The sequence below is a fragment of the Acanthaster planci genome, linkage group LG14 (assembly GCF_054643075.1).
Source record: "Acanthaster planci isolate LZ-2023a linkage group LG14, COTS_SCS, whole genome shotgun sequence".
Taxonomy (NCBI): Eukaryota; Metazoa; Echinodermata; class Asteroidea; order Valvatida; family Acanthasteridae; genus Acanthaster; species Acanthaster planci.
The window spans coordinates 11,219,378-11,242,711 of record NC_141790.1 but is presented as its reverse complement, the minus strand read 5'-3'; the positions used below and the strand labels follow the sequence as shown (position 1 = coordinate 11,242,711).

Genomic DNA, 23,334 nt, shown 5'->3' with positions numbered 1-23,334 from the left:
GATAAGTGACTTTTAAGAGAGAAACCCCAAGAATCTGTCCTTCCATCCAGCTGCCTCATGTCTCAGCATCTTTCTCCTTGCCTGGTGCCCGGTTCCCCCGTTTTTCCTTTTTTTTTTCAGCATCCCTCCACCCTCTTCGCTCTCTCCCCACAGCGTCTGGGACGTCTTCATGCGCACCTTCAATCGCGCATGTCGCTCACCCCCATTCCAGGTAACGCCGGCATGACGTACACGCACTGCATCCATCTCCCCTGCTCGTGTCTTGGATTTCTTTTTCTTTTCTTTCTTCTGTTCATTTTGATTATGGACAATGCGATTGAAGTTTTAGTTGAGACGGTCATTAAATTTTTATTACTAACGTAGCTGACTTTTTAAAATTGTTAATATTAAAATTTTAAAGTAATAAGGGATTTCTATTCACATTAATTTGAGAAGAACAACGTCCGGTCATTTCCGGAATAAGTGCCCTGTGACAGTTGACTGTTGGCTCTAGATCTTAAGGGTTTAGGTTTTGCATCATGTACAAATAAGGGATAGTTAAGAAGGATGATTAGTTTTGTGAGCTGTATTACCCAATCAACTGGCGTTCTGTAAGCATTTTTATCTTCTTACATGGCTGTTATGAAACCAACAAGTCTTGACAAGATTTGGGAATGTTGAAATGAATTCCAATGTAAATTTTCAACAGTTATTTCTGTACATAAAACTTGTAGAAGTGTTTTTGACAATCCCCAGTTGAATTTATGAGAGCATTACATTAGAATTATGTGGATTCACAAGTGTTGCCAAGAGAGCTTGGGCTTTGATACTTTAAAGACGTTTTGTAAGGCAAGTTGAAGCCAGTCAAAGCATCATGGCATCAGCATCTTCGCATGTTGGATTGTGTGCTTGAATTGCAAGCTGTCTTTGACCAGAAGAACATTGCACGAAGCTAAAAGCATTACAACTGCCCGGGTCACGCCTTGGTGGCTAGAGGTAACCTTCCCCCACAATCCTAAGCACTTCCTGTTTGTGCCAAATCCATGTATAGGCTTGCAAGAACATACTGAGGAACGTCAAACGACGTCACCAGGTACGTAGAGTTGACCGCTGAGACTTGAGGAAACGTGAAAGGGGCTGCCGCTAGCAGTTATGTCTGGCCCGCTTTAGCGTGCTTGAGCTGTCGTGGATTGCTCGCTGGCTTGCATAGATCTAACTTAAAGCAGTGCTGACTCTTTTGACAGCATGCAATGAAATGAAAAGCATGACAATATGAGGTACTGGAATCAATGTCTTTATCGGGATGTCATATTAGTGAGAAAAATCAGGGAAGAATGTTGCAGGTTTATCCTAACATTGGATTGGACAAAGACAACGACTGCTTTATTTGATGAAGTAGTCTTCAGCCGAAAGGGTATTGCTCAGGTGCCATTGAAACAATTTCCCCTTTGAATATTCAACAGATACATACAGTATGTAGTTTGTAATGTAAATTCACAAACCAAAAAAATCTGCATATACATATTCAGTGACGAATATTGCAGAGTCCCTTTCATACATTCAAATATTCCTTGTAATTATTTGTGTAGACAAAATAATTTTAGCCTTTAAGAATTCCAAGAAATCATTACATTTGCATTCTGTTTGTATTTGTGTAGTGAGTTTGTTTTATGGTTTAGTGACCCATAGCAAAATAAAAGTATCCTTTCCATTACAACCAGGCAAACATTTGACCCTTCGAACAGTTTTCCACCAAGTCAATCAGTTTTCATACATGTTCCTGTAAATTTTTGAAACAATAGTAAAGCATCTATCCTTTTCAAAATGGTTCTTTGCTGGATCGAGTGATATTAGTCAGAAATGTTGACATTTAAAAATGCTGTTTTAAAAGTATCATCACAATTCAGGGCATCATTAGCTGGTAATATTTCTCTCAGAAGTTCAAAATGGGCCGTGAATGTTCAGATAGTTATTTTTGTTTGTTCTTAAGTCCATAAGAGTGGGGGTACGTGTGTTTTTAGTCGCAGTAAGTGAAAGAAAATTGCTAGTGACTTCACACGATATCTTTCATATTTCCAAGTGTGTGAAGTATTTTAGCAAGCAGTTAGGTTTTTATCACACCTTCATGCAACTTACCTCCAATATCCACCAAATTTCTTTTCTTCCCCCCCCATCTCTTTGTCTTCCCCACCCCCAACTCCCTCCCACGTCACAGGAGTCTGATTGATACCGTCTACGCCCTCCGCGACCAAGTCAAAGACCTCGTCGACGAGACCAAACGCCTCAAGCGCGACCTGGACGATGAGCGAAGAGCGCGGAAGAAGTTGGAATCCACAGTCCGCAAATCCATGAAAAGCGGAGACATCAAGCTGAGCGACGGGAGCTTATGACGACCAAAGTGCGGGCAGAACTAACCCATTAGAATTTCTGCACAGCGAGCAAGGAAAAAAAATGTAAACAGCTATATATGTATATAGATATTAAGTTCTGAGGCAAATTTAAAATGAATAAAAATCCTAAACTCAGATTAATGTGTTTGTTTATAGTCAAACTATTTTGTCATTTTTTTTTTTTTTTAGTTTTGTTGTAAAAATGCAGCATCCTTTCTGTAAAGACCAGTTGTGGTCTTTTTGTGCATAATGTTCAGGATCTGTCCAGCAGTGGCTTGTGTTCATTCTTGGGATTTTGTGTTGGGTTTTTTGGTCATCTGGTGACTTGATTTTGTGGATGAGACTTACCGTGCTCTCGCAGTCTTCACAGCTGCAGCTTGTGAATACAAGTTATGATGACGCATCAATCCTTGTCACAGCTGGGCAAATCTTGAACGGGGGAACGGGAGAAAGAGGCATCACCAGAAAGTCAATACGATACATAAGGATCAGCTTGTGTGGGAGTCAGCATTACAAAAACTCAATCGTCTTAAGAAGTCCCTGCATTGATGGTGACCACTCATCTAAAATGTGAAGTGTACATTTGTGTTTTCTAGGAATATAAAAACCATCAGATCCCATGGAGATTGGTTGTCAGTTTTTTCCTGATGAAGATTCAGTTCAGTTTTCCTTCAAATAGTTTCTGAAGTTTAACTTTAAAGCTAGGATTAGTTACACGTATATGTCTTATATTTTATTCTTTTTTTTATCTTTTGATAATCAGCAGGGTATTTTGCCAAAAATCTCCAATCCATCGTATCTGTTTTTGGTTGCTTTGAGTATCAACTATTGTAGGTTTGTTTTCTACACATGTAATAAATGCTAAGCTTTTTTATCACTCTCAAAACTTGGACTTGCAAACCACACTGGATCCAGATTACAATCAGTGATCTGTCATTGGCGTACCGACACCAGAACCCGCCTAATGGATAGTACAAATTGCTTTGGGATTGCTGATCGCGATCGGGATCCATTTGAAACAAACAGACCCAAAGTGCAGTTTTGTTGAAAAAAGGTTTAGCTTCCCATAAGTCACGTAATAGAGGTTCTGCACTATCCTAATCAGTTGTGTGGTCAGCTCAAATTGCCGTGTTTCAGTCCAGTAGACCAATTACACCTGCAAAGTCACGTGACTTACAGTGAGCATCAGCAAACTTAGCGTCCTCCCGTAGCAAAGTGTGTCATAAGCGTCGTTTACCAAACATAAAGTTGACGGGCGATGAAGTACTCAGATTACTGATGTGCTAAGCACTCTATTGAACATTGGCATTATTTTTGGTAAATGACATTTGTGACACACATTGCTATGGAAGGGCACCATGTTTGTTGATGTTGAATAGCCACTCTGGGTCACATGACTTGGCTGACGCAGTTGGTCTATTATTTCCAAGTGCCTGAAAAGCAGGAGTCATCCCAATCTAACTGTACCCCCTACTGTCAAAAAAGGAAGTGATCTTCCAGTGGCTGTTTGTATTTGTTTAAGTTCTGGTTTCACTTTCCTTTGGGGAAATTGTCAGTTTCAATATTTGTTCAAAAGAAGTTCCTTTTTTCAGCCTTTTCTTCCGAGGATGTGCCCAAACAACTGTAAATTTTATTAATTTCATTTTCATATAGACATGTAGATGCATTTTTATTTTGGTCAGAGCTAAATTTGCAGGTGTCATTTGTTGGGAAAAATTGTTGAATTTGATTATGTAGGTGATTTCAACCCACTGGTGAATTTGTAGAAAAAAAGAACTAAAAAAGACTAGGTATCAAAATTGAGAAGTTTTCAGGGTCTGTGCACAGAATAAAATTCAGAGTTGAAGAGGGCACTTGTATTTTTTTCCCTTAAGAAAGAAATGTCATTTTTGTTTAATGATCTTTGTACACTTCAGAAATTGTAGAGGGATTGTTATTTTCTAAGTCAAATTGAATTGAAATTATAATAATTTAACTTGCTGGAAGTTCCTTGTTAAAAAGTACACTTAGTGTAAATAACCTGTATAAAAATTAACCAAAAATATTTAACCTCTGTATTTTGTCACTATTTTCACTCTAGTTTCCATGGTAATGTAATGCCCGAATTGGGTTAGTCTGAACTGAAAAAAAAAGCACGGCAAAACTGTCATTTGCTTCATTTACTACTTCAGTGGGTATTATAGACGACACCCCGACATGAATATTAATTATGAAAACTTATTTACATTAATAACCACGCCCTGTTCCTCATGCATAATGCAGTTTGTGCTGTGAACTTTTTAGTCTGTTTACTTTTTCTCCTAAGGATATTCCATCTTGTTTAGTCAATTTATCCTTAAACAGTTTATAAAAACAGTAAAAAAAAATATAGACTGAAATAGTGGGAAAAGTACAAAGTTTCCATTTTGGAAGATGAATAATTTTAAACAGTTACACTTTACACATACAGTAGATGTGTTGCCGAATGTTTCTACTAATTATTTGGTAGTCGGATACCTTGCTGAGCATTGCTTGGTATATTGAGCATCTTGGGCGGGAATTAAGGCCAGCATATTAATATCAAGTATTTTCAACGTTGAAGGCATGGGCTACATAAGCCCTAGCTGTTGTACTTTGTGTTAAGTATTACAAAAAAAGAACATTGTTTTTCAGTTATCCCACCTTAGGACCATTTTCACACAAAGAGTTATTTTACAAGCCACAGCATCAGGTTCAGTCTTCCCGATATTCGGGTTTGCGTTGGTGAATCTCTTGGCAACTCAGCTTTGGTTCGGCTTCCTATCTCATTTACACACACGCCATTTGCAGGGAATTATTTACTACAAGGTAAGTTACAGCTTACAGTTCAAGCTGCCGTCAAACTGAAGCCAATATTTCTAATTGGGCCAAACGACCAGCTTTGTTTTGCAAAGTTGCAAAAATGTCTGGTTTTGCCCCTCGGTTTTAAAGAACCATTAGTTATTCCTCCATGGGTAAAGCAATGCAGTTTTGAGCTAAGTCACTAGACTGCTTTTGAGAAAAGTTGTCGAAAGGGAATGTAAGCTGTTACAATTGGTCAAATCACTGAGGGAAAGAGTTCCGTATACAGACGCCTTGAGACTGGTCTGGAAAATTCTAAGTGTTTTCTTGGTAAACGACTTCATATTTTCCCTCCTAAATTGAATTTTTCTGGACATGTTTTTGCTTTCTTGTGGCTATGAAGTCACTGTAGGGAAGAATTACTGGCATCTGTATATGGAACTCGTCCCATCACAGAGAAACTGCAGTTGAAAAACTGCAATCTCATTGGGCTTGTCACATTTTTGGCAAAGATTGGTTGTCACCTAGCTCTACCGAGTGGAGCGTTCGTACTCCTTTTTTTTTTCTAAAGAGTAGCAACACTTTATTGTGTGCAGCTAATTGTCCCCAATATCTGCATCTGATAAGCCATTTTTTAATCAGGCATTACCAGCATTATATCTAATTACGTTTATGTTTTGAAGGTCATTGCTAATGACGCCTTCAAATTTATGGGAATTACCCAAAGGAAGACGAAGTATTAAAAAAACAGATAACCTGATGAATAGGATGAGGTGTTCATCCAATCAGACTTGCTGATGCCAAGATTTTATCCAGGTAGAATTCTGATGACGGGATCGCAACCAGTCCGAAGCAGCAACTTTTTTTTTTTATTTGAACATGTGGCAAAATAAAACTCGACTGAAAAAAAGGAGAAACGTAATTTGTACATTGTACATGTAGATAGAAAATTGAAACTTAATAAAAATTGTCTCTGTTGGTTATGAGACACCTATTACAACCTTGCTGAAATGGTTACTCTTTTGTGGAATGATCTCATGCTTCTTGAAAGTTGACCCCTTTTTAAGTATTACAACCTGATCATGACAGGTGAGTAAACGTTTGTCTTGAAAAATGTCACCTGAATTTTTTTGGTTGTTTTTTAGGCAGGATTTTGGAAGTAACATTTTTCTTTAGAGAATTTTTCCTTTCTTCAGCATTCTTAATTGGCATCTGGTGCAGTCGCTGTCTTTACACCAGATATTAGAAATTCTTAAATTTAGTTTGACAAAGCAAAAAAAGAATGAGACATCAATTTCCAACATTTATTTCATCACATTCCTTCTCAAAGTCATCGGGTCTGTGTAACATCAAACAAAGTTCTTACCCGATGAACAAGATGTATGAATGTTTAACTTGGGCCCTGCAAAAATCTATTATCTTGAGACAGCAGTTTTGTTCCCAACACTGAAATTATATAGAGACACGGCAGTCAAATCGAATCGTGTGAAAATACTCATAAAAATAATACAATGAATTACATATTTGAAGGATATAAACCAACTCGACACCAGAGAGTAACGCTACAGATCTGTGCATTGAGAGTGTCCTCCACATACTGCCACTGTCATATATCGATATATGTTATAATTAACTGCACTTTATCATGACAAAGATGAAACTCCTTTTTTTCCCAACACGCTTTCAGTTTTCACATCAGAGATCTGTGATCCTTGAAGATTTCTCAGACATGCACTGGGTTTCTCTTGGGACATTCCTGGCCCACCAAATGGGTACAGAACAAAAAAACATGCAATCTATATTCTTGTTTGAAAGATGCTATTCTACAACTACATTTTGGAGCACTTGCATTGAAATGGCATTGCCGTTTCGAGTAAACAACCATAGAAATGATTTTTACTGCTTGTACTGATATAACCTACAATCCGTTCCATTCTACACTACCTCTATCAACTATAAATACTAAATAAAGACATTTTAGAATTCGGACACAAATTGGTATGACTTGCTTTTTCAAACTTATCTTCTCAACCTAAAGGATTTTAATAACTACAATCAACTAACTGACACAATTCTCTCTTTTACCTGGACAGACACCTGCTCTAACAATAACTCATCAAAGTTAATGTCACGAATAACTAGGTAGAATAAGTGCTAGGTCGTTTTTAACATCATCAAAACACATTTAATTCTACTCTTTATCCAAAAATCCCAAACCTTTTACCATACTGCTGCATCCATACATCCTTAAAAACCCAGTAAACTCAAGAAGGAACATATACGCACTCAAATACATGTATTTGTTAAAATAAACAGAATGGTGCCAACTTAAATCGACCCAAGACTTCAGTTTGGCCATTCAAAATTTCAGCATTTAATTGGTTTATTAAAGTAACTAGCTACCAGAGAGAACACTTCTGACAATACCAACATATACATGCGCCTAAGATGTGAATGCAGCAGGTCTTTTCTGCAAGCCTTGATAGGACCACAATAAATACACCTGTTGAAGACCATAGATGCACCTGTTGAAGACCATAGATGCACCTGTTGAATGCCTTACAAGAAACATGATGACAGCTATTTTCTATATATCTACATTAGCTTTCAAATACTAAAATAATTGCAATTCAATCCCATTTCCAACCTTACTGACCAAAAAAAAATCGCTTCAGCAACTTTTAGAATGCCAAACAAAAAATAGATGACTAAACTTTTCAAAAACAGCTGCTTCTAAATGTTCCAGTTAATATAAGTTGGTTGCTGTACATTATTCCTATTTTATTATGCAAATTTTTCACTTTTCCAGCCCCAATGATTTCAAACATGAATGTTGTACAAACTTCTACTAACAATGACATTAATGTCAACAATAAAATCAGTCAGTGTCATCCCCAAATGATGTACATGTCTCATGCAATTCTTTACAATTCAGAGAAGTGATATAAGACATCTCCAAGTTCCATGCATAATTTTCAGCATAACTTATTTACATATGAACATGGAATTTAACACCTTCGTTAGTTTTTAAACTAGACTACGGCAGTTCAACCCATACGGTTGCATTAGAAAATATTTCGTTTACAAAAGCTTGATGATGCCCAGTTCTCTATATGTTAAGTGTCCTGAAATTAATTTTATGTCTGTTTCTCAATTTGAACATGTTTTTCCAAGCACCATTCCAACCCATGAATATTCACTGTTACGTGTACAATGCACAATTTTAAAAGCTAGAATATTACGTTAAGATTTCAGCAAGTATATGTATTGAACTCGTCAAACCTAGGACATTTGTGTTAATCCTTTGAAATCGACCATTAGAATTCAACAAAAAGACATGATTCAGCGTGAGGCCTATTGTTGGAAAATTGTCTGGTAACAATGATATAATCACAGTCTTCATAATAAATGCATTGTTCTTAAGGAAACAGACAAAGTGTGCCAAATGCTCTTTTTGCTGATTATTTTGAGCAACATAACAGGTAAATCCTTTTCTTGTCGAGTACCAGAGATTGGGTAGTGCCTATTATTGTCTTCTTGTTTTGATTGGAACGGTGCTTCAATGTCTGAATTACTTAGAAGCCGAGAGGGTGCTCAGCCAGCAGCCCTCCCGTCTGTACCATGGCCTTGGAGATCTTGGGGATGGCGTCAAAGTTCTCCTTTGTCTGCTTGTTCTTCAGGGCCTTGAGGTTGTCCTCCACGCGTACCGAGGCCTCATTGCAGAAGAACTTGCACATGGTCTGCTCATGCTCGGCTGAGGGCACCTTGTTGCTCAGGGAACGCGAGGCTCTGAAAGAGAGATGGGAAGCATTTTTCAACAGGGTTCCAACAGAAATCTGAAAACCAAATTCAAATGTCAAAAAAAAGGATGTCAGAAACATTGGTCTGTCAAAAAGATGTATGTCAAAAAGCCAAGTGCGACAATACCAAATCTGTCAAAAACCGATAGGCGTGTCAAAAATTGGGTATGGCAAAAACATGCAATGGGACAAGGGATGTGATGTCGACAGACGTACCTGGACAGAGTGGCAACCATGGCGTAGATGTCAATAGCTGCGTCAGCCAGCCGCCACAGCTCCAGCTGTCGGTGCACCACATTCTTGCCGTGGCTGATCAGCATGTCCTCCACGGCGGCCGAGAAGTCACTGATGGCCTTGGAGGCCTGATCAGCCGAGGTCTGCAGGCCGGGGTGGCAGTGCTCGGCCAGCAAGGGACCCGAGCTGATGCCCACCATCCGCTTGGCTCGCTTGTTGGCTTCCTCCATGATCACGCCCAGGTTCATGGCCGGGTTCTTCAGGGCCTTCTGCAGCTCCTTCAGGCGTTGGCCAGCATTCTGGATTTATCCACAGGAAATCACATAAACAGGAGTCCAACCTGCACTCTACAAAATATTATCAGTGCTCTACAAAGCCGGGATATTCTGCATGCAATGAAGCAAGCCAGCTCCTATCAAGGGTCTAGTCAATAAGATATGGTATTTACAACATTTGAATTTAAAACAACTTGGTACATTTTCCATTTTAATACCATATTATTTTACTGCTGGTAATTCTGTCAGATATGACAACAAACTTTTAACCCTCTCACACATTCTTTTTTGACAAGTGACTGGATTTTGTGAAGCAATTTGATTGCAGGAGGGTTAAGCACGGTTGGATTAGTAAAGTGTCAAGACAGGCCAAGTGTCAAGATATTACTGAAGATTTTGTAAATGTTATGACAACGGCCATTCAACGAGTGTAAGATGACAAGCTCTGCTCTCACCATGAGTCCAGTCAGCGAAATGAAGAGACGGAGGATGTCATTGGTTCCTTCAAAGATGCGGAAGATGCGGAGGTCTCTCATCACCCGCTCCAAACCAGCTTCCTGCAAGAAAATGGCCAAACCACCAAATTATTTTGTGAAACAGGTTTAATTCTTAGAACGCTAAAATTTGTTGGCATGAAACAGCTAATGCTTGGCATTTCTTCTCTTTTCATATTGTTCAAATCAGAGGACACAAAGTTCACAGTTCAAAAGACACAAAGATCACAAATCAACTGACAGGTTTTTTTACCTTCATGAAGCCCATGCCACCATAAACCTGAATGGCCTCGTCTGCAATCTGCCAAGCCGATTCCTAAAGGCATAAGAGAAAAATATATACACACTGAACAGCAGCTACGTTGATTAAATTCAATCTGAGCTACCATGATTAAATTCAATCTAAGCCAAAAAATAATGTACCGCTCAAATTGGACTCTGACCAAATTGAGAAATATAACTCAGTTAGGGATTTCAAAAGAGCAAGACCAGATTAACCATTCAACACCGGGTTACTCGATTAAGAATGGAACTCCTGACTCACCGAGGCAAAGATTTTCCCGATGGCAGCCTCGATCTGGAACTCGGTTGATCCAGCGTCCATGTTGGCGCAGATCATGTAGGCAATGGATTCGTTCACGTACTGCTTGACGGCCATGCGAGCTAGCTTCTCCTGGATCGCGCCGAAGGAGTCCAGCTTCTCTCCAAACTGGGTGCGGTTGGCTGCGTGATCCACCTGCAGAAATGCCACAATATTTTAAGAAAGAGTTGTGAACGTTGGCGGGTCACATGGCAAAAAATGGTTGAAGCACAACTGAAAGGAGTTTTGAAGTGGTTGAGGACTGTCTGAGGCAAAGAATGTGACTTACAGCTTTCTTGATCAGTCCTTTCATGGTTCCAGACAAGGCAGCAGCCATGCCAAAACGACCATTGTTCAAGATCTTCATGGCAACCTTGAAGCCTTCACCAAGTTCTGCAGAAAGAAATGAGACAGTGATTAGAGAATGGTTGCTTTCCTCCCATGTTCATTCTTGAGTCTGATAAGTTCTTTCTAACAACATCAAAGTGGTACTTTGTGCGTCAATTCGACAAGCTCTACTTGCAAAAACACAGCCAGATTTGGACATGGAATTCAAACGTAGAAACATTGAAAGCGTAACGGAACTGCAATCAAGGCAGCACTAAAACCAGAATAAACATTCCGCGTACCTCCAAGCATGTTTTCCACAGGCACCTTGACATCTTCGAAGTTCACCTCAGCCGTGTTGGAGGCCTTGATGCCCATTTTCGTCTCTGGGGGACCACTGCAAATGATCATGTTGGATTGCAAAAACATCAAAACTGACTCCCTCAACAAAATGCACATTCAAAGAATTCAGGTTCAATTCACTTTAGCCGGATCTATGACAAAGATGGATGGTTATGGTCCATTCAGACAAGAGTGTTATGTACCAGAAGTGTGTCTTTACCTTGTGACACCCCCGAAGCCTCGCTCCACGATGAATGCAGTAATCTTGTCCCTTGTGATGCCCTCAGCGTTCGTTACTGGTGTCTGAGCAAACACTGTGAAGACATCCGCCAGTCCACCATTGCTGATCCTGAGGGAAGGAACATTAGACTCTTCTAATTCTGTTACTTTGAAAACCACATCATGTGGCATTACAAAACTATCTTTCACTGATAAAAAACATCTGGCTATTAAAAAGCAAGTAAAAAAGTAACCACGGCCAACTTGACATCTGACATTAAAAAAAAAAAGACATCCGACATTAAAATAACTATTGAAACTGGACACAACTATTTGACATTTTATGAAATGCCAATGGCAAATAACCTGGAAAAACCTTTGACATTTGAAAAGACCTCTTGACAATGAGATACAATCTTTAACACTCAACAATTCACTCATGGTTTAACCTTTGATGGGTGGCATACAACATTTGCCATGCCACTCACCAGAGCTTGCTCCCGTTCATGATAAAGTGTTTCCCGTCGTCGCTCAGCACAGCTCTCGTTCGGATGGATGCTGCATCGGAGCCGCTGGATGGCTCCGTCAGGCAGAAGGCGGCCATCCTCTCTCCCTTGGCCAGTGGTGGCAGGTACTTCTTCTTCTGCTCCGGCGTGCCAAACAGTGTGATGCCCTTGAAGCCGATGGACTGGTGGGCGCCCAGAACGATCCCCACGGCCAAGTCGTATTCACCCACCACCTCAACCATTCTGGCATACTGACAAAAAGGAATAGAAAAGGTGGGTGCAAACCTGACGGCTCTTTCTCTTATGTCCAAGGGAACCAGGAAAAATTGTAAAAAGCCCCTACCTGGGTGTTGGTCAGACCCAGTCCACTCAGTTCCGTGGGTACCTGCAAGCCAAATGCACCCATCTCCCTCAGACCCTGCATGGTGTGATCTTCCACCTTCTCCAAGGCATCGTTCTTGGCCGCATCGTTCACTTCCTACAACATCCAAACCAAGGCACATTACTCGTCACTGTACACATCTCTTTGGTCATTTTATACAATGCCTGTAAAAAAGCATCTCTACTTTGACAGCAAAGGACACAGGGTCAACAATGATTGTCACTGATGATCGCAATTCCAAAACTTGACGGAGTAGTCACTAGCTAAGAGCGATGAGAAGTATGTTTTGACATTCCGTTGGAACTGTTCATCAGATGTCACAGCTGCAAAAGTGTGGCCAGTTTTGCCAAGATATGAAGTTGGTAACATGTACAAATCTTGCAATGGTGCATATAAAACTACGCTAGTAAGACCCACTTGATAATCTGGGAATGAAAACCTGGTGATATTAACATACCTGGAAGAATTTGTGAGTTGGTTCCACAAACATCGCTGTCTCATCGGCCATTTCCGGAGTCAACACTAAAGAAAGGTAACAATTGTTTTCTCTGTGTTCAAATCAATTACATCCAAATGATTTCCTACTGAATTTACATGTAATTTCAACCCAGTTCATAAGTGACTTCGTCACAAAGGCAGATGTGCCACGATTTGCAAGCTCCCACTGGACAATCACTGAAGTTGCGCGCTAACTTACGGTTCCATGCAAACGGTGATCAGTGCATGTAACCCTATGTGCTCTGCATGTGCAGTGGGCATGGTTTCAACTCAAGCGACGTCACACTTACGAACCGGACAGTGTGCACATGTTTGGAACATTAAAAGATATTCAGACATATGCGCATTTGTCAATATAAAAAAAACAGCCGAACTTAATTGATTGTCTATAAAACTAGTTCACAGCCAGAAGTTTACATTGGTGAAACACACTGCTGATTATTATCGTAGTAGTTTTCTTTTACTGAGGCAAACAGCCTTTTTATTTGCTTGGTAGATAACTGTACAAATCACTGCATGGAGAGAGTCACCACGGAGACTTGCTACAAATACTTCAACCTCAATCAAAAAGGCTAGCCAAGGTACGATTTGATTTTGGTGTGCATTCAATTTGCATATTCATTATGTTTTACTTCGATACGTGCAAAACTAAACACGCCTTCTTGGTGCTATTTCTCCAGTGAAAAAGGACTTCATTATTCTCAAATGTACATGGGACTGGGAACATGTACATGTAATTAAGTACTGCACATTTTGTGCATGTAGGCAAGTACAATGAGCAGATATCAACCTGAAATGATAACCCTGGCAGTACAGCCTGGCAAAGTCCAGCATTCACACAAAGCATCATTCCAGCAGGTGCGCAATGACTCATCACCTGCGACGTGATGACAACCACCTCTACAAGTTCACCTAGATATCTGGTGAATCAATGGCTTGAGTTACATGCATATACTGACCAAGGTTATGGGCCATCCAAATTCAGCGGATACGGCTAGGGAAAACAGATGTAGCTATGGTAGCTACCAGCCAGCGGCTTGGTACATTTCCCACAGACTCGCATGTTATTTCCAGCCGTAGGCATATAAGTGGGATGCAAGCTTACCTTCAGGGAAAGGGAACACTTCCTGCAGGTTGATCTCGCCTTTAAACAAACCCATTCCAAAGGACTGCGTCTCCTGTATCCAAAAACAGAACACCGTTGGCGGAATGGGCAAGCATTCTTAATGACTAAAGATGCTGCAATGGCATTCTTTCCAAAATATGAAACAATTATAGGCAAATGTATGCATCTTTTCAAACCAGAGTTTGTTATGCAACTTCACAAGTTGCAAGAACAAAACACATAATTCCAATTGCCAAATTCTAATTTTTGTTTGTGTGTTTGTTTGTTTTTTTAAGAATTCTATAAAGACACCACTGATTTTCCCCTCCAGTGACCTATTTGCCATCTGAATGCAATAAAATGTTCTATAAAGTCAAATTTAACAATGACGTATTCACTTAGCAAATATTTTTGTCAGAATTTTTCTGATCGATCTAATAGGGGTTTGTGCACAGGGTGTCAAGCAGCATCGCCTATGGAATTCTTCCCTCTTTTATTGTCTCTTTAATTTTGTACGCTGAGATAAGGTTGTTGCAAACTGAGCCCAGAGACTGGGGTAAGGGTAAATCAGAAACTAAGACTGACTCTCGCTTTGGACGGAGTCTGCTCCGACGATGCATCATGCTTCTTGGGTTCTGCCATGCTGGCCTTATATCGCTTCTGCACACTCCATGGTATAGCACTCGGCCTGCAAAACAAAAGAATGAATTTCCAGGTCGCATCTGCTAAACAAGAGGCAGGGAATTTATTGTGGTGGGCTGGGTTGGCAAGTGCATGCAATGGAAATACAGGGTGCCTGCAAAATTGCATAAAATCTTTGATGTACGAATGAGTGTTTACTTCTAGATACACATGCAGGTACGTACATGTACCCAAGATATGAAGGAACTGCACAATAAGTTCCATAATTCCATTTTTTTTAAATGAAAATATCAACTTAAATAAAAAAGTGCTAAACAGAATGCAAACCATCCAGAGTACAACTACGTGTAGCAAACATTAATTTTGTTTATGGTTGGCTGGAATAATACTGAGAGCGCAAACCTGATTTTTCCCGATTTTCTTTAGTTACCCGGCTTTTCCTTTTACTTACACAACTAACAAAATTTGTCAAATACTGCAATACTCGGTGCTGCTAAATATCTTGCAGGAAACAAGCGTTTCTGTCCCCATCAACTCTCCAACAAGACCGAGCATGCTACAGATATTGGTATTAGCTAGGCACTTGTGAAAGACATTTGAGCGGCCTCCACCAGGTAGGCCTAAAGATGTGAGAAAAAAAAAAAATTCGCTACGGCAGGAGGACTTTATACCCGGATGTTAGTTGCAATGCAATGTAGACGACGTCCACTGGGCTAAGCCTTAAGGCCTTACTTACATCATCTGAAAATCAAAATGTTTGAAATTAAAAATGGGGTTTGAGAATGCAGCTCGCCATGCTCAGATGCTCGCAGCAGGTTTATGGCAGTAGGCATATGCAAATTATCTATCGATAATTATATGAGACATGTGAAACACTCTCCACTACAAACATCCTTGGATATTTTTCATAACGTACTTTGACAGGATTAGGAATAGGAGGCAAACTGTGAGTGGAGCGACTATATTGGGGAATGGGGGCGAATATACAAGGGCTTTGGAACACAAATGCCGTGGGGCGAGTCGACCATAGCCGCCGATGATTACGTCTCTGGATTACAACAATGTCCTTCTATTTTACATGTACTTTTAAAACAACAAAGACAAGTAACTCTACCTTACTACCGTGGATCGTAAACTTCCACTTATGCTTTCACGCAGTACTGGAAGTAATCTGGCCGATCGCATCATATTGAAAGGTAAAATGGTCAGTTCTAAGACCGAGTCTCAAGAAAGTTTCTCAACGCTGTCGGCCGGTAAAGCCGTGTGTGTTGTTTATTATTATTCATGTCTCGTCACGTGCCATTCAATTATGACGTAATTACTCTTACATAAAATGACATTATTTATACGTTTCATTATAAAGTTATTGATGCTTTTTTTTAAATTCAAAAGAAAAACGTGATACGTATACATTTAATTATTTGATCGCTACCGTTGCCACGAAAATGGTTTTGGAAAAATTATTTCCAATGACAAAATTTTCTTAATTGGCTGTATATAATCACGCGTATTCTCGTTATATAGCGCGTGAATTAAATGCGGAAGTGTGGCGGTAGTTGCGAAGACATTTAATTCCGGAAGTATGGTCGCAGCACGAGAGTGATCTGTCAGTGTCATGTCGTTTCGGAATCTGTGGCTTGGAATTCGGAATATTTCCTAGAGATTTCCCGTGTTTGAGTAATCAGGTAGGCTGCCAAAGTTTCTGTGATTTCTTGTAACTTGCGCTGTTAAAACAACCATGTATGCATGCACGGTCATGGTATTGGTAAGATTCAACGTGGACAAGAAATGTTCAGCCATCGTGATGAGGCTTGAGCCGAGTCCTTGGGCATTTTCGAAACAGATGGATTTGGCTTAGATTTTGCTTTCGCTGGTTCCAGCCATTTTGAAGCAACTTTCGAAACCAAGTCTAAGCTGAATCCACTCATTTCAGAACGTCCCAGACATGCCAGATGTACACGTAAGCCTCAGACCTCATTTTCTGTTTTTTTATGTGTGGACATGTAGTTTGCTTGTTAATCAATAGACACTGCAAGGCACAGTCCTGCAGTGCACCAACTACATGTTCACCCGTACTGTATGTGTGTACATGTATGTACATTGAAATTAGACATCTGTGGGTTGTTTTCCATATTGAAAGATGGTAATTCAGTTGCAGTATCGCCAGAGTTGCATCCAAAATGGCGTTTCTTTTTGTTGAAGTGAAGTCTTTTATTTGCAAGTGATTCGTTGGCTTCCTGAATGTCTTGAGACTTTACTGCAAGCTACATGTACGTGCAATGCATGCCCTATTTGTGAATCCCTTTTTATGTTCCCCACATGTAGGGAAATGACATTTTGCGGGCTGCTTGCAGTTTGCAAAAGTCACTTTGTGGGAGTGTGGCACAAACCACATGTTACCAATGTTTTTTTATTGACTGGTTGCGTTGGACTCTCTGCCTAGTCAGCTACTTGTTCATATAGCAGACTGTGGGGGGGGTAGGGACACTAGATCGTTTCTCACACCTCAAGTGGCTGTCTTCCATCTTTGCCTTCTGAATGAACTTCGTCCCTCTCTGCCGTTGGAGTTTTTCCTAATGACCAGATTCTTGCTCATAGAGCAGACAATCTTGGCTAGGGACATTATCGGTAGGCATTTTCTTAAACCCGAGTGGTTTTCTTCGGTCTTTGGCTTCTGACATGAACTTCGTACTTCTCTGCCGTTGGAGATTTTGGCTCAGTACAGTTTAAGTGTTCGACTCAAGAATGTCATTTGATTATTCCTGTAAAGTGTCTAACATATAGTCACCAAAAATTTAGCTATTCGTCCTACGTTTGGAAAAAAAATGGCTGTTTGTTTTGTTTGACCGTTCAGATACACCAGTACCACGCACTAACCATGTCAATCCCAGCTCCTGGTGCCCCGCTCGCATATCCCTGGTACCACGGCAGCATCACCCGGCTACAGACAGAGGAGTGTCTGATGCGAGCCAATAGGACGGGGTCCTTCCTGGTCCGAGACAGCGAGTCCTTCAAAGGAGCCTACGTCCTGTCTGTCTTGTAAGTTGAAACTTTGAGCGGCAGGATTCTTGTAGTTGAGAAAATGTGACAGCTGGGTCATTTCAAACCAACTCAACCAACTGTACGCATGTAAATTTCAGAGTCGATGTGACGGACTCTCTCAGAGATGAATTAAATTGAAATGTTTACATGTAAGTGTCTTTACAGCTTCTTAACAGCGCAAATTTGAGCTCCTAATTTCTAGTCATTTCCTACATGCAGTCCTTACTTCTGTCTTCTGGTTTATTTAAAGCGTCACCAACTCTCTGTGTGGAATATCATATTGATATTCAGAATGATTGCACATAGATCATTCCATGAAATTGGATAGCAAAGTGTTACAGAGTCCAAGTTCACTTGTGTCATTTTTCCCCAAGTTTTGACAGATCATTAACGGTGTTTCTCATAACTAGTAATACTTTTGTAATAACTTATGCAGACAAGGGATTATGCAACATGCAGCGGGTTGTGGATGTAACACAGAAACCCCATAGAGTTTCAGCATGCAACGATAATTTCTCCAAGTTACAATATATGTTATGAAGATTCTTTTGTTACAATGTATGTTCTAAATATTGGCAAGTATCCCAACAAAAATAAAGAAGGGAGTAAACCACAAGAATAAATGTCAGGATAGGTACATGTACTCATTTTGGGAGAATTTTCCAGATCAGGTACCATGTGGTCAGGTTGAGCGTTTTCCCGTATTCGGTTGGCATGGTCAGGTTCAAAGGAAATGCAATCTTTGTGGCAACATACGGCCGCATTGATGGAAATATGTGTGTCAATCTTTACTACATTGTCCATGATTATATTCAAAATACACTGAAAATATCATGTCAGATTTCACAGAAAACAGTGCAAAAAATTTGGCACCGTTATTTAAGATTTCCTCGCCGGAATGTTGCCAAAACCCTGTCCCTGCGCAGGGCGCAAATGGGGAAAATCACAGCCTGCCGGCCTGCACACACCACGTTTTGTTCGCTAGCATGGTTCTGCGCAAATGTGGAATTGCTCTACCGTTAATCCTTGAGGGATATGTGAAACTAGACGTATTAGCAACGAGACTGTACCATTTTGGACCTGTGGGGGCATGTACCATATTTTCTTTTTTTATGTATAGATAATAATAATATCACAGAAGTATGCAAACTGGAGTGATTGCTTAACTATAGATGGTCAACATTTCAGTTTGAAAATGTGTTCAACACCTGTTAATGTATGAGTTGAAGGTATGGCTCCTCCCAGGGGATTGTGGTACCCCCCTATTATTACATAATGGTAACAGTCATTGCAATGACAAGATATGGGTGTAACTTGGAAAACGTCCAAGTTTTTCCAATCAGTTGTAAATTGTAAATAATCAAAATTTACCGAGCATGAGCACACTACACCTGTTGTAAATTTTAAGGATTCATTCTTTCTATGATGAAGTCAATCATACTGGTCTCTAATGGATGAATTCACTTCTGACAAACTTAGAGTGTCGTAACTGCGTCATAAACGTAACGTATGGAAACTCCATGTTTGGCAAGCGGGAAAAAGCATGCCTGATAACGACAAAAAGATGTTTTGTTTTCTGAATTGTAAGAAAGAGCTGTTGAAGAATGGAAGAATCCATTTCCAAGGAGGGGACATACACTTCCGTGTTACGGAACACCAAGGGTAGTGGATACAATTAACAGAATGGCCGTGGAAACCACTCTCGGCATTCTGGCAAGAACAAATTATTTCTTTTGAACTGAAATACAGCAGTGAATGCCAAGTCGAGAAAAAGTTCATCTTGGTTGTAGTTTTCAAACTGTGATGATGTAGTTAGCAATCATTTTTCCTGGTCCAAAAAACGAACTCCTGTTTCGGACGTAATGTGACCATTTGTGTATGGAAACCACACATTACATCCGTACCCTCGAACAAAACAGGGGCTCACTTATGACGGAGGGGTCGTTAACATAAAATTACATGTATATAGTGAACTATCAAGGGTTGATATAGATGCGAACATGTAAAAAATATGACAGTGTTTACAATTACTTACAACCTACTCTCTTCGTAATAAATGCTCATTTATTTTGTCACAAAAACCCTGGTTTTACATAACCGGAAACCACTTTTTCATGCTTTATGGTGCATAAAATGTTTCCACAAACATGAACAAAATGGTTCAACAATATACCTCTCTATGTGTTCTTTTTTATGATGTAAATCAAACCGGCAAGTTATTTGAGAATTAAGCACTGTGATTTACTCCCAAGGTCTTCAGACCATAGGCAAATAACCAGGTGTTGCCCAACTTCATGGAATGACCCACATGTACATGTACATGTATGTATCTGTAATCCATAGAAACTGCCCATTTTTACTGAAACCTCCATGTACATTTACGTGTACATGTACATATGTAGGCCTACTGCACATATGTTGCATCAAAAGTCTTCGCTCAGTTTCCCTTTCAAGGCACGAGGAGATGTATGATTTAATTGATTTTCTTCTTTTTTGAGCTCACATATTGTTGAATTCTACTTGTGTACTGTATCATTGAGAGGATGCACCTTACGAAATGAAAAAAATATGATATGCATTGTCATGGAGGTACCGTTGATTCAGTCAGGAAAAATACAATGGGGGAAAGTGCAGCACTATGTGCATTCTGACATTTCAACCAGTTCGGTTTGGCCCAAAGGTTTATACTTGTTGGTTTAATCCTGCAAGTTAAAGACATGCAAATTGAAAATAAATTCAGGGTAAGAGGAGTTTTTATGAAGCTGCATATTCTTTATCATTTATTGATCTGTTGGAACTGTAGTTTTATTGGTTAAAAGAGAGAGAGAATTGATTTTTTTTTTCTTTTTTTTTCCCTATTGATTTCCTGTTTTCCTGAAAACTTCACCAACTGAAGTTTCTGGGGGAAAAGGCTTGAAAAGTAGTTTCGTTTTAAAAGGAAACAGATTTTTTCAACCCCTTTTTTCAAGAGAATCATGCCACACCTGTCATTGTGTAGACACAAGTTCCTATTGTTTTTTCAATAATAAAGACATGTATTAAATCTCATGAAACTGTCAAAAGGATATTTGTACCTTTTGCCATTGCCCAAAGCCAAGCATTCCAGTACTGTACATGTATGTACATAAAGGATTTATACTATTATGCATGTTTAGTCAGTGTGCTGGTGAAAATCATGCAAGCAGAACAAGCCAAGGGAGTAACCATCATGACCATGTACACGTACAGTACATGTACACGTACTTGTAGTGTACATGTATTCATTTCCTTGTTCGAGATGTCCTATTTTTATACTGACAAAACTCGTGTATTGTTGATACCCATGAAGTGTAATAATATTTCTTCTCTGATAACAAGTGACCTACATTTTGTGAAAGCTGTACCTTTGCGGCTCGAGCTTCCTTGATCTTCCAACCTTGAGCCTCATTAAAAAATCTGTGTCTTACAGATCTTTTGGTTGGACATGTACATGTACATGTTTTATTCTTTCTTCAGATGTTATTCAGAGAAAAGGTGTGTGTTGCTAAATACATGAACTAGTATTGTGCAGGGATTTCTTTTGGAAGTCCCTGGAGCCTGTGGGCAGTTAAAAAACTTTGTTAGGTTACCTGCCAGTGAAATTGGTTTAACGGACGGTGCACTGGTTGTGATGTGTTTGCCTAAATTTCCTGAATTTTAACTCGTGCCAGAATTGTCATTTCACTAATATAAAGCAAAGCAAAAAACCTTCCAAAAGCAAAACTCTAAAATTTTCAGGGTTTTTAGAGGAAAGCATGGATGGCACGAACAAGACCAGATCATGCGGGAAAAGTTCAAACGTCAGAATTCAGTATCATGGTGTATGGTCTGCCGTGAGAAAAATGTTCAGCTTGGGTAAACGTCTTTAACAGCTGCATACAGCTCGCATATCTTCAGCAAAATGACTTTTCCAGCGCAACTTCATGTACATGTCATCAAAGTAGGCAGGTTCTGCAAAGAGACCTGTCTTGGCGTGCGTGTTTTAGGCCATTAGCAAATACATGTACTGTACATGTAGTTTGGCCAGCGTTCTTAAAGTACTTGATGAACAAAGAGTGAACATTCCTGCATTACGAATCATTCCACATAAATTGTCTGTGCTGTCGTCCTTTGAGTAAAAAACCTGTTAAATTTACGCAAATTTTATGTCTCTCTGTATCCTGCCATGCATGCATGTACATTGTACCCTCCTGGTTTCTGATAAACTCCGATATAAACATTGTTTTCACGTTGCATTGCAGGTGCGAGGGTCGTATCTACCAGTATCGTATATTACCCGATGGGAATGGGTATCTCATTAAGGTGAGGTCAGAGGTCAAAACCCCTCACATGTCTGTCTCATCCGTGAATTCTTGTTCCCATACAGTGCATCATCACCAGTCATTGAAATCCCACAGGTACATGTACATCCTACCCTTTGACCAGAAAAATTGTCAAGGAATTGACTCTACACTCGCACTACAAAATCTGACTCTACTTGCAGTCCCAAAAAAGTACTGTTCAATTTGACAGGCACAACCATTATAAAAACATATACTTTTTGGCCAAAAAGAAAGGAAAACCTGTGAATTTTTGCAATAACATAAAATGTTCTTGCTCGAGGTATTCATTGCATGTTTTGTTTGAAGAGTTAATTTTTTTTCCAAAGTGCAAGAGCTAAGTACCATTTTTGTACCTGATACAATTCCAACCTCTCCTGTCAGTTCCAAAGAAACCTTTGAAAAGGTTTATACACCTTAGTTAAATATTAAATACATGTAGATCAGTTTAGTGAAAAATGAAGTTTAGGGTTATCCTTTATCCTTTTTTAAAAACTATTTTGTAATTATGGGAAAATGGGTACTGGTGTCTTTGAAATAACTCCCTCATTTATGTATGTACCGCTTTGTACCACTTTTGTGATGGCATTTCCTTGTGGGCAGTATGGTTTTGCTGACTTTTTTAAAGAAATTTTTTCCTGTTTCCTGCATTCCAGGCTTGTTTCCCGGTCTGCATTAGGTCACTGTTGTGTTGAACTGAATAAATGTGTGTGCCAATAGGCTCCGGCCTGTGAAAGTTGGTTGAATTTTGCTGCCACATCCTGCTTTCTGTTTTGGTTCGGATAAAAATCTGATATTGTGATTGTTCTGAGTGGAGGCTGGCCAATCTTCTGTTTGTATTACTCGGACCTCCCTCGGAATGTGACAATCGAATCCATGAATTGAATTGGAAACAGACCTGGGAAGAAAAAGATGACTGTTTCAATTAAAGGGACGGAAACAGTTCGTGAAAAAAAAGGTCATTTTGCTGATTTTTGAAGAATTCCTGATAACTCTTATGTTAAAGGACTCGTTGAGGTTTTTTTTTTTTCTGACTTCAACCTTTCCTTCAAGGTTACTGTAGAATTGCCTAGAATCTTTGAATGAGGAGTTTGATGCAATTTGGTTTAAAACGATTTTCTCAGGCTTAGAAACCTAATGCAGTACATTTGAAAACGGGAACCTGCTGGATGCAATAAAATGCAAGAAAAGCATGACGTGAACAGTGTGTTGTAACTGGACACACAGTTGAAACCCTGGTTCGGGCAGCTATGTTGAACTGTGCCCTGTACTCTGCCAGTTGTATTGACTGCTACGTGCAAATGCAACAAAATGTAGCAGCTTTTTTTCTGCTTGTGTTGCAGTACATTGAGGGTTTAGAAGTCCTTTTTTAACCTTTGTTAT

At 39.7% G+C, this 23,334-nt stretch overlaps 3 protein-coding genes across 9 annotated transcripts in view; 2 read left to right on the top strand and 1 right to left on the bottom strand.

Annotated features, from left to right (window-relative positions):
• The window catches only part of LOC110980969 (rho guanine nucleotide exchange factor 7-like), a 35,137-nt gene extending 28,969 nt beyond the window's left edge, over nucleotides 1-6,168 (top strand). For 3 of the 4 annotated variants that reach the window (XM_087146012.1, XM_022238070.2, XM_022238068.2), the window contains one exon: nucleotides 2,195-6,168. In XM_087146012.1, coding sequence (XP_087002138.1) covers nucleotides 2,195-2,369 — 175 coding nt within the window. In that variant the 3' untranslated portion in view covers nucleotides 2,370-6,168. The remainder of the gene's footprint in view (nucleotides 1-2,194) is intronic. The other variant, XM_087146013.1, reaches the window with a different exon arrangement.
• Nucleotides 6,169-6,458: 290 nt separating this feature from the next.
• On the bottom strand, nucleotides 6,459-15,853 carry acadvl (acyl-CoA dehydrogenase very long chain). The gene is made up of 14 exons (XM_022238174.2): nucleotides 15,687-15,853; nucleotides 14,516-14,618; nucleotides 13,931-14,003; nucleotides 12,785-12,849; nucleotides 12,289-12,423; nucleotides 11,928-12,196; nucleotides 11,441-11,569; nucleotides 11,181-11,275; nucleotides 10,841-10,944; nucleotides 10,516-10,707; nucleotides 10,225-10,287; nucleotides 9,933-10,034; nucleotides 9,185-9,501; nucleotides 6,459-8,957 (listed from the first exon to the last, which is right to left on the bottom strand). Exons 1-14 carry the CDS (start codon nucleotides 15,758-15,760, stop codon nucleotides 8,744-8,746), a joined length of 1,935 nt encoding a protein of 644 aa, XP_022093866.2. The 5' UTR covers nucleotides 15,761-15,853; the 3' UTR covers nucleotides 6,459-8,743.
• The window catches only part of LOC110981025 (phosphatidylinositol 3,4,5-trisphosphate 5-phosphatase 1-like), a 27,365-nt gene continuing 16,901 nt past the window's right edge, over nucleotides 12,871-23,334 (top strand). The window contains exons 1-3 of one of the 4 annotated variants that reach the window (XM_022238172.2): nucleotides 12,871-13,406; nucleotides 17,427-17,611; nucleotides 21,874-21,934. In XM_022238172.2, the coding sequence (XP_022093864.2) occupies nucleotides 17,451-17,611; nucleotides 21,874-21,934 (222 nt within the window). In that variant the 5' untranslated portion in view covers nucleotides 12,871-13,406; nucleotides 17,427-17,450. Of the gene's footprint in view, nucleotides 13,407-16,097; nucleotides 16,258-16,326; nucleotides 16,533-17,426; nucleotides 17,612-21,873; nucleotides 21,935-23,334 lie in introns of those variants that run through there. The other 3 variants (XM_022238171.2, XM_087146010.1, XM_087146009.1) reach the window with 3 other exon arrangements.